General features: G+C 42.0%; 1 protein-coding gene across 12 annotated transcripts in view; it reads left to right on the top strand.

The window, feature by feature from the left end:
- Positions 1–18,837, top strand: part of TNRC6B (trinucleotide repeat containing adaptor 6B) — a 259,188-nt gene that overhangs the window by 191,285 nt on the left and 49,066 nt on the right. For all 12 annotated transcript variants that reach the window (XM_075912508.1, XM_075912457.1, XM_075912600.1 and 9 more), the window contains 3 exons: positions 4,467–4,541; positions 7,223–7,268; positions 17,764–17,912. In XM_075912508.1, the coding sequence (XP_075768623.1) occupies positions 4,467–4,541; positions 7,223–7,268; positions 17,764–17,912 (270 nt within the window). The remainder of the gene's footprint in view (positions 1–4,466; positions 4,542–7,222; positions 7,269–17,763; positions 17,913–18,837) is intronic.

Here is an 18,837-nt window from a genome sequence, read left to right as displayed (position 1 = left end):
CCTCCATTCCTACCCATCCTGGCTAATAGCCATTGATGGACCTAACCTCCATGAATCTATCTAGCTGTTTTTTGAACCCTGTTAAAAGTGCTAACCTTTACCATATCCTGGGACATCACTTCATCCTAGAACTGCTCTACCTGGCACTTCTTCTCCTGTGACTGTTCCCCTGACATCATTCTCCAGCACCGTCTAGAACTGTGCCTTCTTGGTCTCTGACTCTGTAGCTGGAGTCCTACATATCTAGACAGAGCCAGCACTGCTCACAACGCTCCCACTGGTAGCAACCACACCAGGCCCCGATGTTGTCTTGCAATCCTGAGTGGCAAGCCCTGGTGCAGTGGTCTTTTAGGAAGCTCTGGGCTTGCCATCAAGCCCACAGCCCCATGGTTCATGTTGGTAGCCTTATACAGGGGACCCCCCACCATCTTCCTTGTTGGGGTGGGAACCCTCAAGAGAGTCAGTATACGATGCCCAGGTCGGTGTCCAGCCCAGCACAATGATTGGTACTATTTCTGGTGCCAAGCTTAGCATAGGCAGAAGTATTGACTGGTGCCATGACAATTTTGACACTGCCATCATCCATTAGGAAGACTACTTAGAAGATGGAAGGTCAGGAAGACCCGGGGTCCACAGGAGCATCTTCATCTTTCTACCCAGATGAAGAGGTCGCTGGCTTGTCCACTTCTTTCCCAGCCATGTATAACAGAGTCTGCTAAGAGCTACTAAGGGGAGGGTAGCACAAAATTAGGGCTTACAAGCAAAGGAGGTTGCATAAGAAGTAAATTTGATGATTGATATCCTTGCCCAAGAGGGGCCATATAGTTTGGCATTGCTGCTCATAAAATTGAGGCTTTGTATGGCTCTGTAGACTTTATTATCCCTTCCTTGGATCTGGGGGAGTGGTACGTCGACCTTAATTTGAAGGATGCATAATTTCATGTTTCCATCGTCCTGTCTCTCAGAAGATTTCTTTGGTTTGAGGTAAGGAAGATGCACTGTTAGTTTACAACCCTCCTCCTTGGCTTCTCAATAGCCCCTTGTGTTTACAAAATGCATGGCAATGGTGCCTGCCTTCCTTCAAAGAAAGCAAGTGCAGGACTTTAGCCAGTCATCCAGGTAAGGGATCAGGGTTCAGTCTCAGGCCCAAGTAGAGGGCCATGTGAGATTCGTGCGTGACAGGTTCCTTTGGCTCAGTCTGGTCTTGAACTTGACAAAGTCAAATCCCCACTCAGAGGATAGTTTATTGGAGCCCAGCTAGGCACTATTCAAATCAGGGTTTTTCTTCCACAAGCTTTATTCCTCACCATGAGCACCATCATAAGGGACCTTATTGCCTTTCCTAACAGTCTGAAACTGTCTAAAGTTACTTGACCATATGCTAGTCTCCACATACATAGTGCAGCATGCCAGGACAGAAAGTGCCAGCAGTTCTGCTCCTTCCTGAATCATACCCAGGGATCACTAGCAGACACTTTCCTCATTCCTTGGAAGGCACACTTCCTGTCTGCATTTACACTGTTTCCACTTACCTACAAAGTCCTGCTCCAGATCTGTGGGGACAAGTAATCTTTAATTCTCATAGCTTGGACATGGCCCCATCTGCATTGGTTCACCATGCTAGTAGACCTTGTTGTTGCACACACCTATAGTTCTGCCTGTGTGTCCGCATTTAGTCACACAGGACCACGGTCGACTCGAGCACTCCAGTCCCCTTCCCTCACAGGATGAAAGCTCCATGGCTGAATCAGCTAGAACTAACATGTTTGGACTTAGTGAGAGGGGTGCTCCTAAGTTGCAGGAAACATTCCGTGTGCACCAAATACCTAGCCGAGTGGAGGAGATTTTCCATTTGGTGTCTCCAGAAGGTATCCATCTCTGTCATCCTGGTTTATTTACTCCATCTGAAGCAGCAGGGCCTAACATCAGTATCTGTAAAAGTTCACCTGGCAGCCATTTTAGCTTTCCACCACAGCTCAGCAGGCTGTTAACTTTTTGCTAATCCCATTATGGGATGTTTCCTACAAGGTCTGAACAGACTCTACCCTCATATAAAGCAACCGATCTCAATTTAGTACTGTTGAGGTTTATGGGGCCCCCCCTTCAAGCCACTGGCAGCCTGCTCCCTCTTCAATCTTTTCTGGAAGGTGACTTTTATGGTTGCTGTCACTTTGGTCAGAAGGGTATCAGAACTTAAAGCCTTAAAATCTGAGGCCCCTTGTACTGTCTTTTATAAAGACAAAGCACAGCTTTGTCCACACCGTCTTTTTGCCCAAGGTGATTTTTGTCATTTCAAGCCAACCAGGACATTTTCTGACAGATGTTCTACCCAAAGCCACACATGACTAACCAAGAGCGGTCACTCCATTCCCTGGGGCTTAAATGTGCACTTGTATTCTACACAGAATACACTAAACTGTTTAGTAAATCAACTCAGTTGTTTCTTGCCATCATGGACACGATGAAAGAGCTTCCTGTCTCCTCTCAGGGATATATTCTTGGACTATGGCATTCATCAGGACCTGCTATGACCTGGACAAGGTTCCTGCTCTTTCACTAACTACACATTCAAGAGCACAAGCTTTTTCTATGGCATTCCTGGCTCAGGTTCCCTTGCAGGACATCTGCAGAACAGCAATGTGGTCTTCAGTTCACACATTTTGCATCCCATTGTGCCATCACTCAGTATGCTAGAGACGATGCCACATTCAGTAAAGCAGTGTTCCAGTCTAACTAAATGACCTGTGATCCCTCCTCCAGGGGATTGCTTTGGAATCGCCTACTTGAAATTGATATGAACAATCACTCGAAGAAAAAAACTGTTACTTACTTCTCGTAACTGTTGTTCTTCAAGATGTGTTGCTCTTGTCCATTCCAAGACTCACTCACCTCCCTCTGTCAGAGTTTTCCAGCAAGAAGGATATGAGCAGGCAGCGGGTCCGCAGGGATCTATGTATACTGTCATAACGATGCCACTCCAGGGGGCTCCACAGCTGACCCGTCAGGTACCACTAGGGGAAACATCTTCTGACAACTGTTCACATAATGTGTACACACCTACATGAAATGGACATGTGCAACACATCTTGAAGAACAACAGTTATAAAGAAGTACGTAAGCATTTCACTTTCCTTTTATAAACAAGAACTACTATAGTGGAGAATTAATCTATAGAGGTGGCTGTATTGCAGTGGTATGTGGAATGACACTCTTGTTTTTATGTAATATGGATATTATGACTTGTAACGCCAACAGATATTTCCAGAAACCTTTTGGCATGTGGGCTGCAGAGCCGTTACAGAATGAAACTGAGCAACAAAGGTCATTGTAGATCTCTGGGTAACACATCATGCTGCATTAGGCTGTTGCTGACACTTTTACACAGCCTGTTGAAGTTCTGATCTCATTCTCACTTCTAGTAGTAACCCTCTCTTATTTCTGCTTGATTTTTGTGCTCCCACCTTTGTTCTTGCTGAGGCCATGTTTTCACTATGTGGAAGACTGACACTGCCATGAATGAGCTTCAGGAGTTTGATTTAGTGATTCTAGCAAAGGCCCACTACATCGAACCCAGAGGGCGCCCCCATCAATGCCAGTAATCCTGCTCCTCACAAGGAGTAAGCAAAGCTGAGGGAGTATTTGCTCGCATCAACCTTCCTCTGTGGAGCCCATGCAGAAACTCTATTTAAGATATGTTGACTTTAGCTACGTAATTAACATAGTTGGAGTGGTGTATCTTAATTTGATCATCCCACATAGTGAAGACATGGCCAGAGTGGCAAGAGTGATAACAATTGGAAGTAAAATGACTGTGCCCTTGCCTGCAACACCATGGATCTAACTGTTCTGTAGAGGATAGAGCATGTTAGACTTCCTACTGTGGTGTTGCATATTGTGTTAATATTAAGATGACTCCTTATAGCTAGGGGTCACACTTTGGATACTACTGGGTTAAGATAAGGTGCAAATAAAAAAAAAATAGTGTTTAATGATTTTTTTTTTAAACTTACTCTGTCTTACTATATGGATGTCAGTTTCTGCTTTGGATAAATTGATTCCCTTTAATTGACATTTAATTGCTTTTATGGTTAGGATAAAAAATAATCTGTAAACTTTCCTTTTCTGTGCGTGCGTGTGTGCTATATTGCCAATTTCTGCTTTCAGTTTTATTTGGTCATTCATAAATTTCAACAGGACCAAATTGAAAGCCTGTTGAATTCAGATACATCTACATATAATAGAACAGAATGCATCAGTTTAAGTAAATAAATTATAGTATTTATAGCGTTATTTTTTTAGAATGTTGCAGGTGTCCGTTAAAGAGTAACTGTAGTCTTTCAGAGACAGATTTCAGGGACAGTATTTTCAGTACATACTTCTGCAGCTATGAGGTAAAATAAAGAAAGTATGAAAATGGAGGAAAGATAAGGAAACTGTTTAATTATATGTCTGTTCTTGTGTTTTAGTGTTCATTAAAAGGAGGAAACAGTGATTCGTGGATGAACCCTTTATCTAAACAATTTTCAAATATGGGATTACTAGTAAGTGGATTATTTAATGTCATAATCCAATAGAGAAGCACTAGCATTTGTGTAGTAAGCAAAGTTTTAAATTCTGTCATATTTACTATCTGGTGTTTATTAACTAATTGCATTTATCATTCACATTCTCTTTCTTGCTATACTGATTGCACTACTGATAGTTGGTGGCTATTTCAAACTCCACTTACTAGTCAGAATATGTCTTTCTGAACATGTGGGCCACAGACATGCGTGAACTTGGGCAAGACAGTATCACTATCCCTAAGCTCTCCATCTTGAGATATTTCCTTTATCCTATCCTTCGTCTTGTCTATTTATATTGTAAACTCTTCTGTGTTTAGTACAGTACCTAGCACAGGCGTAAGCAATCTTTCAGCAGTGGCGTGCTGAGATTTAACTTACTTCTTTTTACAAGTCTGTGTGCCGTTGATACGATTTAAAGTTAGTAATAGCCTTTCCACCACCTATTGTTGTGTAGTCTGATCCACCCAGCCCAGGTGGGGACAGGGATAAAATCCTGCTTCTCAAAGTAGCAGACACCAGCAGTCTGTCCTGTCCTAGTGCCCAGCTAAAGCACATATTATCCACACCTCTCCCACCTCACAGCACAAACTACCTTCCTACTTCCACCTCACCCCAGTGCCAACACCCACTCACCCATTTTCCCCCCACCTACTCAGTGTAGTCAGCCCCTTACCTCCCACTTCCCAGGACACTTGAGTGTGCTGAGTTTCTGCCTCTCCCCCCCCCCCCCCACGCAAAAGGGATTCTCCAAACTCCCCTCCCTTCTGATTTCCCTCCCACAGTTACCCACTCTCTCACTTCTCCTCCCCCAACCTAGACACTTACTCTCTCCTTACCTTGCTTTTTATTACCTGCTCCGGGAGCTGCTCCATTTCAAGCATGAGCCAGCTCCATTTAGTTGCTTGCTCAGCAAGACAACGCCCCGCCCCCTGCCTATTAATTGAGCTCCTTGCATGCGTGGGAGCTTTGAACTTCTGAGCAGAGCTCAGAAAACACCTATGCAATTGCGCAGCTTGGAAGGAACTATGGTTCCCTGCCACTGGCCCCCTCAGCTTGGCGCCCCTCCTTGTGACTGGCTCCTTCAGCCCCGCTGATGGCTGGGAGACACAGCTGCCCTGGCCCTGCTGTCATAACTGCTGCTCCAGCCAACATGGCAGCCAGCACGGCAGCACACAGCCCTGCCCTCTATGCTGGCCTGCCCCAGCCGCAGCTGGGTTGACGCAGCCCTGGCTTTGCTGCCAAGGCTCCGCTGCCACAGCTCCAATCAGGTTTCTCCTGCAGGGCAACTGCACCCATGCTGTTGTGGCTCTGTCCCCACTGCTGGGCCAACACACAGACTCCATTGGACTGCCACAACACAACCCTGCTGCCGAGCCAGTGTACACATGCTACCCTAGACTCCAGATGGGTTGCCGGGCTGCCCTTGCTACTACCACAGCTCCATTACTGAAGGAACAGCTATGTGGTCCAAGCCGTAGTAGTGGCCGCCCAGGAGCAGCCACCTGCCCAGATCCCAGCCCCACTGCCAGAGGAGCACCCTGTGTGGTCTATGCCCTGGCCGCCGGAGGAGCTTGCCAGACTGAGCCCCCATGCATACACCAGCAGCAACTCCTCTGCTTCCACTGGCTCACTGCTGCAATGGAGTTGGGCAGGTGGAGAAGGGCAAGAGCACCAGCCGCTGGTGTACAGCCCAATCTGCAACCTCTCTGCCTGCCCCCCAGAGCTGGTGCTACAGTTGTGTGCCAGCCATGAGGCTCTCCAGCAACAACACAGGCTCCCTGCTGAGCTCCTGCCCCGCATGCCACTGAAAATCGGCTCACATGCCACTTATAGCACACATGCTGTAGGTTGCCCACTCCTGACCTAGCACACACATATATAGCCCCAGTAATAGGACCTCTAGGTGGAGCTGTAAGACAAATACTACATCACTATCAGTGAGAAGTGCAGAGATCTACACTGCCTTCTTTTCAGTTCACAACTAGCCATCCATATAATGGGGAGAGGTTTTTTTGCATTTTTCAAAATGCTGTACAAAGTTAAGTAAGGTACCTTGTGAACTAACTATTATCCTCATTAAAGGATTGCAGAAATTGTGGTGTAAAGGTGTTGTGACATATCTGAGACCAAGCAGAATGTCGCTGGCAAAGCTGGGAGTAGAATCTGAGCTCATGGCTTCCAGTCTCAAATTCAGTCTGCTAAATCACACTGCCTGTCAATTATGGGAACACCCTGTCCCAAACTGCCAACAGAAGAATAATTTGGCAGCACATTTTAAGATTTGATGACTTGACAAGTCACGAGAAAGAGCTATCATTCTGGCTGTTGCTCACATAATTTGATCCTTTGACCACTGGAACATGAGGACAGAGGTTCATTTCTCAGAGCAGCTGTTCAGCCATCTCTCTCTGTTGCATGAGTTCATATGTCTAGTTACATTTTAGGAAATTTAACACCAAACACAGCTTGGATGAGTTGTACTCAAGGTTACATCAGTATTAGTTTTCTTTTATTTCATTTAGGACATTACTTTCATTCTCACTGGCATGCCCGTACACATTTCCAATACACATTTTTACCTTTGAAGGCTATTTTCTACAGTGTTTTAGAACTTTGTTCAGGAGTCAGACCATCTCTCTTTTTTTCCCCCCCTTCAGAGTCAAACTGAGGACACTCAAGGCAGTAAGATGGACTTGTCTGTAGGTGCGTATAACTTCATTACAATGCATTTGGCATGATGGCTCATATTATGTATGTACATACTTGTCTTTAGGAGGGGGCACATTTCATTATTTTGAGCTGTGTTCCTTACTAGCAAGATAGAGTAGCAGCAGCCAGCCTATTGGCTGAAGAATTTATGCATATATGTAGTTGCTGCTGAGACAAATTGGGCTGTGGAAAAGAGAAATAGCAGCACAGAATGAAAGGGTGCTTTAAAAAAAACTGTTGTAGCTTAAAAAATGGAAAGAATCCCTTGTCACATGCCTTTGCTAGGTGGAAAAGGGAAGTCTACTAGTGTTGGCATTAGGGCATTCCAATTACTAGCTCCTTAGGACTGATGTGCAGGGAAACAAAAAGATTTTTATTGCAATTTATTCAACTGTTTGCCTCAGGCAATTTTGCTGCTGCTGAGTAGGAATATATTTATCACCCTTGATGGCCTGACCACAAACCTCAGTAAGCTTAAATGGATCATCATGCTGTGTGAGGGATATCATCATAAATGATAGTTGGAACTGTACTCTTGGATTATCTGGTGTAGGTTTCTGTATCTGTTTTAGCTAATCTCAGTTGATTGCCTCCTAATTTGCTATAACCAGGGCTCGACAGATAATGCAATCTACTCGCCCGTGGCGAGTAGATTGCAACCCGGAAGAGCCGGGTTCGGGTGATCTGTGCATGCGTAGATTGCCAGACAGCGCGGCTTGCAAGCCCTGCGAGCCCTGGCTATAACTTTCTTGTTAGGCAAACTGTTTCGCTAGATTAGGTGATTGATTTTGTCATCAGAAATGTTTTCCTAATTTCTAAATTGAATTTTTACTGAAAAGCATTATTTTTTCAAGTGGGATTGAGGTTGCCTGTGCCATAAGCTTCTAGAACCTTCTGATGACTAGTCCATTTAGGCCACTCACATCCCTTTCATTCCCATCCTCAACAGTTTCAAAGAGGGAGCAGCCCATTCAGTTTTTCCTAACTACCTTACTTACAGCAAGCTTGATTACCCGCAGTGTCCTCAGCATTTCTCTTCATAGTTTTTGGTGGTGTTTTTTGTTGATACTTTGGAGTCTGTTTAACTTAACTAACAATAAGATGCTTCCTGTGGCTCCCCTTGGTTGCAAATGAAGAACTGCAGCCAATGGGAGCCACAAGGCTCTGTGGCTACGGAGCCAGTAAGTAAACAAACCGGGACAGCCTGGAGCAACTTTCTCATAGTAGGTCCGCAGACCACTTTGAGAAACACTGATCTAGGTCAGCACATTTCAATGCTGAGGACTTAATACCATCACCTGAAGAACCATTTACCAATGTGGTTCTGTGTCTAGTATGACTGGCTCTATGGTCCCTAGCTTTCCAACAGTGGTACATGAATCCACCTTCATTTTTACACCATGAACACCGAAGACTAAATGGCTCAAGACACTCAAGATGCTTTACTGGGAAAAGCAAAGGAAGAACATACCCTTCAGAAGACATCCCAGATGGTTAACTATGGTACTCATTTTGATTCCCAACCTCTTCAGCTCTGCACTGAATGAGCTCCACCTTAATGTACTGGAGTGAACGGCTATTTGTCTGGCCTACAATTTTTTTCTTTGATCAAATTCTAACATAACACTAAAATATTTTATCATGCCTATTACTATGGAGGGATTTGGTCTCGCCAACTGTCAGGGAGTCTTCCCTTTATAAGAGCATGTCTACACTCGGAAATTATTTCATAATAACTTATTTTGAAATAATTACTCCCAAAATAACTATTTCAAAATAGCGTATCCACACTACAGAGAAGCCTCAAATTAGTCCAAGGCAGGCCCCCTTAATGTGAATGTGCTACCATTACTTACAGTCCCAAGAAGCACTAGGGAATTATTACTTTGAATGACTCTGGGGCATAGTTACTTCAAAATAGCAGCAGTGGAGCACCCACACTACCTCTATTTCAAAATAACTGTTTCAAAATAAGCATTATTCCTCATGAGAAGCAAGCATTATTATTTTGAAATAACCAGCCCATTATTTGGAAATAACGGGCTTGGTAGTGTGGATGCTCTGCTTGTTATTTCAAAATAACTCCCTAGTGTTGCTCAGGACTTATGGTGCGTCTACACAACAGGGCTTGGCTCAGTTTGAGTATCTAATTTCAAGTTATGTCAATTGTGTAGCTTATTTTGAAATTGGGAGTGTCTACACAGCACTTATTTCGAAATAGAGCATTCTTCCTCCGAGTTCCTCGTATAATGAGGGTTACAGGAGTTGGAGTAAAAAGGCCTCCAGTTTGACAATATTTCGATATTATTTCGAAATAACTTCCTGCTATGTAGGCAAGGACTATGTTATTTCAAAATAACGTTAATTATTTTGAAATAATGTTGCTGTGTAGATGTACCCTTAGAGTGCAAAATCTTCCACTGGATCACTCCATCTCATCTTTCAAGGAAAGACTATTCTTATCAAGCTCTTTTGATAAGATCTGTATCTTGCATTATCTGTTATGCTAGTCGGGTAAACCACAGATCAGTCCCTTTCTACCAGAAGGTATTCAGTTTTCTCAAGTTCTGCTTCAAGGATGAGCAAGACTCATTTTTATATGAGAACCCTCCATGAAGGCCATACAACAGGCCCCAGTGGACACAAGTGACAGAAGATTCTAGAAGCTTGCCTCATAGGTGCTGTGCTCTCACAAGCATGAATATTCAGAGGCTTATTGCAAAGCATCCCTATTACTTGTAAGCAATCTTTATCTCTCTTATTGCTAGATTCACTGTGGGGTTTTTACAATTGTTGTTTCTGTATTGAAAAATCATCTTGTAAATTATTTCTTAGCGCATCAACCACGTTGGTGATGTTCAAGACCCTGAAAGGAGAGACAATCCCTGCCAGAAGGAGTTTATGGTGTAGACAGACTAGGGATGTTAAGTAGCGATTAATTTACTAGTCCAATAGTCGATGGAATTTCCATTGACTACTCAACTAGTCGATAAGCACTTCCACTTTCCATCTTTGAAATGTATAAGAGCCCAAGCGGGGGCTCCTGTGCATTTCAAAGTTGGAATGCCATGTGGAGCCCAGGGCCAGCAGAAAGTCCCACTGACTCGGGCCACATGCAGGTGCTTACGCTTTGAAATGCATAAGAGCCCCTGTTGAGGACTCTTGTACATTTCAGCGCTGGCATGCCATGGAGCTGTGGAGTCCCCAGCTGATCCCAGGCTCCACCTGGCTTTTCAAAGAAGCAGCACCACTTGGAGCCCGGGATCAATATTCCAACTAGCCTTATTGTAGTGTAAAGTTCCACTGTATCATTTCACTCTCATTAAATTGCATTTATAAATCCCAACCTGTAAGGCCTCATGATTCTAAAATCATTCTAAAGAAGTTTAAATTTTATGGGGCATATGCATTTTGATTGAAAATCTGGAATTGTATGTCCCCTTTCTCCCTAAACAACTCCGATTGGTGCAAATATTTTTAGAACCATCCTCTTTTCTTCCATTGTGCAATTAGTTAAGTCTCAGTCTGTAGAGGTAGTCATTAGTTTTATTTATAGTGTGTATGGACATACAAATGTCTGAGAGTACATGTAATGTTAGATTAATTTTAATGTAAGATTTAGTTATGGGAGACCTAGAGAAACCAGTTAAGTACTTTGGTGTCAAGGGAAAGCTTATTCTTTGAGAGGTGCTTGGTCTGTGAAACCTTTATTCTCAGAACAAGACAGAAGCATGAGAAAGACGTTGAGGCCTTGTAATGGTCAAATACAAATATTTTGAATCCATCTACAATTAAAAAAAAAAAGGAAAAAAGCCATAAACTTGATACCGTGGGCAGGAGTTTTGGACTGGTTCATTTGGATGTTTCCCCTTGCCCTCCCTCACACACACATACCTATTCTTTTTGCAATGCCTGTCTCATTTTCCATGCGTAGACTGAAAATACTACAGACTGCTGGATTGTTAAAATCATCCAAACAGAGTGTGTATTTAAATTCCAGTCCTTACCTGCCCCTTGCCTGCCAGCCCCAGCCCAAGATACAGGAGACTAACTCTCCTTTAGGTGCAATAGAGAGGGTGCCTTCAGAATTCCTGGCCATTGGCTTCTTAGACCCACTATTTCCTCCTTCCAAAGAAGGGTGGATGACATACGATACTGGAGCTCAGGTCATTAAACAAGTTAGTTTTCAGCCCAGAATAGAATAATAGAAGATTAGTGTTGGAAGAGACCTCAGGAGGTCATCTAATCCAACTTCCTGCTCAATGCAGGACTAATCCCAATTAAATCATTCTAGCCTCGCTTCAAAAAATAGTCTCACTTGAGTCTATCATTCTATACTCTTCCCCCTACCTTCAGTCTGTGACTCTTGACTTACAGGACACATAGCTTCTGTATTTCCATCCTTCAGACACACAAGAAATAAGTTCAGAGCAAATTACACACATAACAATTAATAGTGTTACCATGTGGCCTTTCTATACTTCCAGAAGTATTCGCCAAATGCTAATGTGGCAGCTTACCTGTGGAGACATGGCTTCACTTTTGTCTTTATCTTGATTTTCTGATATAAGGAAAATTGCCACAGCAAGTCACCAAATGTATGGGAATGATGCTTCTTCTCATCTCGCTTAAACTCAAGATTAATTTAGTCAAATCCATCCTTACACATTCAGAACAATTTATAGGTACACTTTTAGGTTCAAGGTCAGCAAGGACCTTCTTCTTGATACCATGAGTAGTCTTCTCTTAGGGCTTCAGGCTCAGGAAAGGGCATTAGTGATGGTTTGTCTGTGTTTGGCACTTACATGATGCCACATGCCAGATTGCATCTCTTCTATTATCAAAGCTGGTTGAAGTCAGTCTACCAGCCAAACAGACTCAGCACTAATAAGCCAGTGCTTTTTCACAGGAATATTTTTTGTCATTGTTCTGGTGGAAAGATATCATGTCTGTCAAGAGGTGATAAACTGTGTCTTCAACTACCACAGTCAGTCTGGGGAGTACTTTTGGCTCCTCTGCAAGCTAGCTTACTGACTTTGAAAGATGAATGTTGGTCTGAGGTACAGAATGTTTTCATTCAGTCGAAAATGTTCGACGTTTATTTATGAGACCAAGTAGAAATGTGTATCGATGCAGGATTTTTTACCATAGCTTTCACCAGCTGAAGGCATCTATTCCTGTCACCTTGATTACCTATTGGCATTCTTTAATAGTTCTGATAAAGTTATCCTAGCAGCAATATCTGTCTTATCTTCCAGTACAGAGACATAAGAATTTTTTATTCCCCAGCCAACACTCACCACAATTTTTAAGGAGATAAAGCACATTTTCTGTTTGTTAAGGTTTTTTTTTTCCCTTTCCTGAGACTTAATATATAGTCTTCATATTTCTGATGGAACCTCTATTTGAACCTGTATACCTTCTGTTTTTTGTATCATTTGTCTATTAAGAGGGCATTCTTGGTGGCTGTTATCTCTTCTGACAGAGTGAGAGAAATCTAAACACTGATGTCAGAACTATCTTATACTGCCTTCCATAGGTTAGTTATCTTTCATCATCATAAATTTCTGCCTAAAGTGGTCCTAGACTTTTTACTTAAATCATTTAATTCATTTGAGTGCTCTTTCCAAGATCTCATTCATCCCCTTTAGAGGCTGAGCTCCACATTTTCAGTGTTTTTAAGAATTACTTTGTGTTGCCTCAGCACTACAAAATCATTCTGAAAATTACCCAAGACTATTTGTATCTTTTGGTAACTAATCTAGAAGACAGGCTGTTTCAAAAAAGAGACTTGAAATGGGTGTCAGACTGCATTAGAATTTCTTATAGAACTGAGTAAATGAATATTGATATCTTGAAAGCCCAAGGAATCATAGAATCATAGGACTGGAAGGGACCTCAAGAGGTCATCGAGTCCAGCCCCCCGCCCTCAAGGCAGGACCAAGCTCCATCTAGCCCCAGCTAGTCCTGTGCACGCTCGCCCAGCGCACGCTCACCCCAGCTCACCCTGGGCACGCTCATGTTTTAGTAGAGCTCAGGCATCCTTTTTGGCCTTTATTAAGAAGCACATCTATATTTGAAATCTATAGAGCTGCTTCTTGGAGCTCCATACCAATCTTTAGAAGCCTTATTCTTTACTGCAGGGCTGGGCAAAATACATTCAGTGGGCTAATTCCGGCCCACCAAGATGCCAGATCCAGCGCACAAGAGCCTCAGCCAGTTCCCAACCTGCCTTACTCCCGCTCAGCACTCAGTGAAGCCTGGTGCTGCAGGGCCATGTGCTTCTGTGAATGCTGAGAGCTCCAGGGGCAAAGGCAGAGGGTTCTCATGTTGCTCCCTCCCCCAGGAGCTCTCTTTGTCCAATTTTTGGCCAATAGCAACTGCCTGTTTGCAGAACAGGCAGCATGTGGTGCCACTCTTCCCTCATTCCCAGACTTACAGTGAATGCAGTTGCAAACATGGCCCCTATACCTACTGTGAGCAGTACAGGGGCATGGAAGGCAGGAATCCTGGTTAAGGAACCTGCTGGGCTGCTGGCTGGGAGCCACCCAGGTAAGACCTCCCAGCCAAAGCCTGCTTCTGGCACCAACCTCTCCCTTCCCCAACCCTTCCCCCCGCTCCCATCCCTACTTCATGTAACCCAAGCCTTCTGCATCCCTGTTCCAGCCCCCATACACCTTCCTAGAAACTGAGGAAGGGGTAGTGAGTGCCGTCCTCTTATCGACTACTCGATTAACTAAGTAAACACTACTTAACATCTCTATCCCATACACTGCACCCCAATCTGATATCTTTGGTCACAGCCCAAATACCTGTACCCCTTCCTGCACTCCTGCCCCAGGTTATGACCCCCTCTTAGACTCTGTATTCCAGAGGGTGGGCAAGACAGCCTCCGCAGACCCGATCTGGCCTGCTGAGCCCTTTGATCCGGCCTGCAACCATGCTGCTGTTCACCTACCCCCAGTCAATGGAGATCTGGCAATGGGGGAGCTTACTAAATTCCCTCGCCCCACCAGGGGCGCATGGCACCAGAGGGAACCGCCAGCTATTCAAAATAGCAGGTGGTTCTCTCTAAGCAGCGTGCACCTCATAGCATGGTGGAGGCAGGGGGCAAAGACTTCACATGCTCCTCTGTGCTCAAGCCAATCAGGGTCTGTGGGTGGGGGAGCACGCAAAGTCTTCTTGTCCCACCCCTTCTTGCCATGGGGCCCGCCCCTTTTGGGGTAGCCCACAACCACTTCTGAAATTCATGAAGTGGCCCCCCTTTCAAAAATTATTGCCCACCACTGCTTTAGTATCATCTTCTCAATCTGATGCATAGTTTGCCAAGCCAGTCAAACAGTACTTATTAATAGGATTCCTGGCACCCACTACCTTAGAGAAACAGCTATTTGCCAGTAAACTAGAATGGTATCCATGTGGATAAGTATTTAAAGGGAGAGTATAGTTAACTGTGCCTTTTTCAAGATGTCTACATGGAGCCTATGACACGCCCTCCTTCCCCACTGATGTAGAATCTGTTAGCCTTCGGAATTCTATGTCGGTGAAGGAATTGAATGATGATTGGGGCCATCATGCTCTAGGAAGCGGGACTCAATGACATACTGCATGCACAGTCAGCTCCAATGGACACTGCTTACCAAAATAAACTAATCTGGCATGCCGGGGCACTTGGAGTGAGTTCCATGAGAACAAAACATCTTGAAGAACCACAGTTACTGTAAAGTAATTATTCTTTTCCTGTTTGTATGGTAGGATTGGAAGGGAACTCAAGCTCATCTAGTCCCCTGAACTCATTGTATAACAGTGTTATTTTGGCAGTTGTTTACTCTTAAAAATCTTCGGTGGTTAAGATTTCACAGCCTCCCTAGGCAATTTATTCTAGTGCTTAACTACCCTGACAGTAAGGAAGTTTTTCCTAATATCCAACCTAAAGTATCCTTGCTCCATTTTAAGCCCAGTGTTTTTGGTCCTATCCTCGAGATTAAGGAAAATATTTGTTTTCCCTCCTTCTTGTAACAGCCTTTTATATATTTGAAAACTCTATTACGTTCCCTCTGTCTCTTTCTCCAGACTAAGCAGACCCATTTTTTTCAAATTTTTGTCATAGGTTGTTTTCTAGATATTTAATCATTTTTGTTGATCTTCTCTGGACTTTCTTCAATTTGTCCACATCTTGTCTGAAATGTGGCATCGAGAACTGGATAGAAGTCTAGTCAGTGCAGAGTAGAGCAGAAGACTTACTTCTCATGTCTTGATTAAAACACTCCTGACAATACACTCCAGAATGATGTTTGGGTTGTTTTTTTTTGTTTGTTTTTTTTAGGGGGGGAGGTGGATTATACTGTTCACTCAAATTTAGCTTATGATTCTCTGATTGCCTGACCCCTTTCTGTAGTACTCCTTCCTACGCAATTCTTTTCCATTTTGTATGTATGTAACTGATTATTAAAATCTTGCAGGTCCACGGATATCTGCTCTATATATGCAGGTATCCACCACTCATTATTGAGGATATAGGTGAAGATACAAAATTTGTATCTAGAATTCTGCAAATTTGTGGATATCCGCAGGCATCCATAGATATCAATGCGGATATCTGCAGTCTTACTTTTGCGGATACAGATCGGAATGCGGATACAAATTGTCTTTCCACCTAAGGCTCTACTGATGACACCTTTCTAAATGGAATACTTTATAATTATCCTTTCTGAATTTCTTTCTGTTAACTTCAGATCATTTCTCCAGTTTATTTAGATCATTTTGAATTTTAATTAGTACTGTTGATTAATCTCCTCTAGCCCAAGTAATAGTACAACAATAATCACATTTTTTTATTAATGGCACTATTAAACAATAGAATACTGATTGAAACTTATTAAATATTTTTGCTTTTTTCATGTTTTCAAATATATTGATTTCAATTACAATAAAGAAAACTGTGTGCCGTGCTCACTTTATTTTATTTTGATTACTATTTGCACTGTAAAATGATAAAATAGTATTTTGCAGTTAATTTCATATAAGTACTGTAGTGAAATCTCTTTATTTTGAAAGCGCAATTTACAGATGTAGGGGTGGGGTTTTTTTGTTATATGTAATTGGCCTCAAACAAAACAATGTAAAAATATAAAGCTTTTAAGTCCATTCAGTCCTACTTTTTGGTCAGCCCTTCGCTAAGGCTGCCTGCTTCTTGTTTACATGTCGCCTGAATGTGAGAACAAGCATTTACATGGCTTTATTGTACCTGGCATTGCAAAATATTTACATGTCAGATGTTCATATGTCCCTTCATGCTTCAGCCACCATTCAGAGGCTGTGTCCATGCTGATGACAATTCTGCTCGATAATGACCCAGAGCAGTGCAGACCAAGTCATGTTCATTTTCATCGTCTCAGTCAGATGCCACCAGCGCACAAAAATAATTTTCTTTTTTGTAGTTCGAATTTAGTAATTTCTGCATTGGAGTGTTGCTCTTTTTAAGATTTCTGAAACCATATTTCACACCTCATTCCTCTCAACTTTTGGAAGGCATTTCATATTCTTAAATCTTGGATTGAGTGCTGTAGCTATTTTTAGAAATCTCACATTTGTACCTTCTTTGCAATTTGTCAAATCTGCCGTGAAAGTATTTTTAAGTGTAGGTCATCACCCGAGACTGTTATAACATGAAATATATGTCTAAATGTGGGTAAAAGGGAACTGAGAACATATAATTCTCCCCAAAGGAGTTCAGTCACAGATTTAATTGACACTTTTTTAACGAGTGTCATTAGAATGGAAGCATGTTCTCTAGATTGGTGGCCAAAGCATGAAGAGTCATACACATGTTTAGCATATCTGGCACATAAATACTTTACAGTGCTGGTTACAAAAGTGTCATGTAAACACCTGTTCTCACTTTCAGGTGACACTGTTAACAAGAAGCAGGCAGCTTTATTTCCTCCAAATGTAAAAAAATTGTTTCTCTGAGCGACAGACTGAACTAGGAATGAATGGACATGTAGGCTCTAAAGTTTTACATTATTTTCAATGCAGTTATTTTTGTACATAATTCTACAATTATAAGTTTGACTTTTCATGATAGAGATGGCACTAACAATACCTGTGTTAGGTGAATTGAAAAATACTATTTCTTTTGGGGTTTTTTCACAGTGCAAATATTTAATAAAAAATATAAATTGAGCACTGTGCACTTTGTATTCTGTTATAATTGAAATTAATAGTTTAGATTTTACTTATAAATGTTTTTTAAGCAAACTGGATTGTTTAATCTTACAATAAAACTTAATTGCTGGGGTGGGGAGGGTGTTCAACATCTTTTATCAGGAGCTGTAATGCTACATTATAAGATAAATCCCTGGCCTCATACTATTTCTAGCATTTTAGAGGTATTTTCAAGCCATTTTAAGCTGTGAATCAATTGAAAACAACAGATATGATTGTGGTTGTTAACACTGATATTCACCTTCTTCCTTCCCTCTTATAGGTAGTCTCCCAGATAAGAAATTTGAGGTGGACAAACGAACCATGAACCTCGGGGATTTTAATGATATAATGAGAAAGGATCGATCTGGGTTCCGTCCTCCTAATTCCAAAGACATGGGAACCACAGATAGTGGGCCTTATTTTGAGAAGGTGAGATAAATACATATGGTTAAACAGAATCCTCCATTGCATTTACATGAGGTCTCAATTTTTTGGATCGACTCCTTTGAGAGTAATAAAAATTCAAAATCATGGAAGAAAATGTAATAATACATGAAATAAGAAAATTATTCATACATAGTGTGAATGTAAATTAAAAATTAAGGTGGCTAAAGATAAGTAAGAATACATTAGCATAGTCCTGCGTAATAAATATAGCTCTAGAAAATGAGTAAGTACTTCTTCAGTCTTTTGCTGAGGAAGGAGAAGTTCATTTTGAACAGGTACAAACAAAATTCAGTGAAGAGGGCATCACAATGGTTGTTTCTGCTTGGCTACTGACTATGCTCCTGTACCCTAAAACTAAATTTAAATGTAAACAGACAAAATCATAGTCTTGGAAGACTTTTTCTTTCTGCTTTCATGTCTGCAAGTTATCTGAAGCATCCTCTCTAGATTAGGCTGTCCCATGTGCCATATTTGTCCATTTATTGTTGGTTTCCCTACATCTGTTGTATGTTGCAGTAGTATCTCTTTTGTATCTTTACCAATTTTAAATGGGCAATGTCAAGCTTTTTGGATTTTAAATATTAATTGCTTTAAATTATGATTGGAGAGGGTCCCCTGGATTTAAAATGTTTATTTTAAATTCAGTTAGTTTGATTCAATAAAATGTAAAACAGATAAAATATTGTTATATAAATGTTGTAGGCGTTCTCTGTCCAATTAAATCATTTATTTTTAAACTACTCCATTTTGTGGTAACAGATCAAACAAATTTATGAACTCTTCTTTGCTGGCCTAATTAACAGACACCATTTGCAAAGGTGCATACTGTGGACAGAAATTGGTATATGCAAATAGAAGTTGGGATGTAAAATCCTGCTTAATCAGTTAACCAATTAAACGGGATCCC

This window comes from Pelodiscus sinensis, chromosome 1 (assembly GCF_049634645.1).
Source record: "Pelodiscus sinensis isolate JC-2024 chromosome 1, ASM4963464v1, whole genome shotgun sequence".
In the NCBI taxonomy this organism is placed as follows: Eukaryota; Metazoa; Chordata; order Testudines; family Trionychidae; genus Pelodiscus; species Pelodiscus sinensis.
Note: the sequence above shows the minus strand (reverse complement) of the source record. Positions and strands in the feature narration are given on the sequence as shown.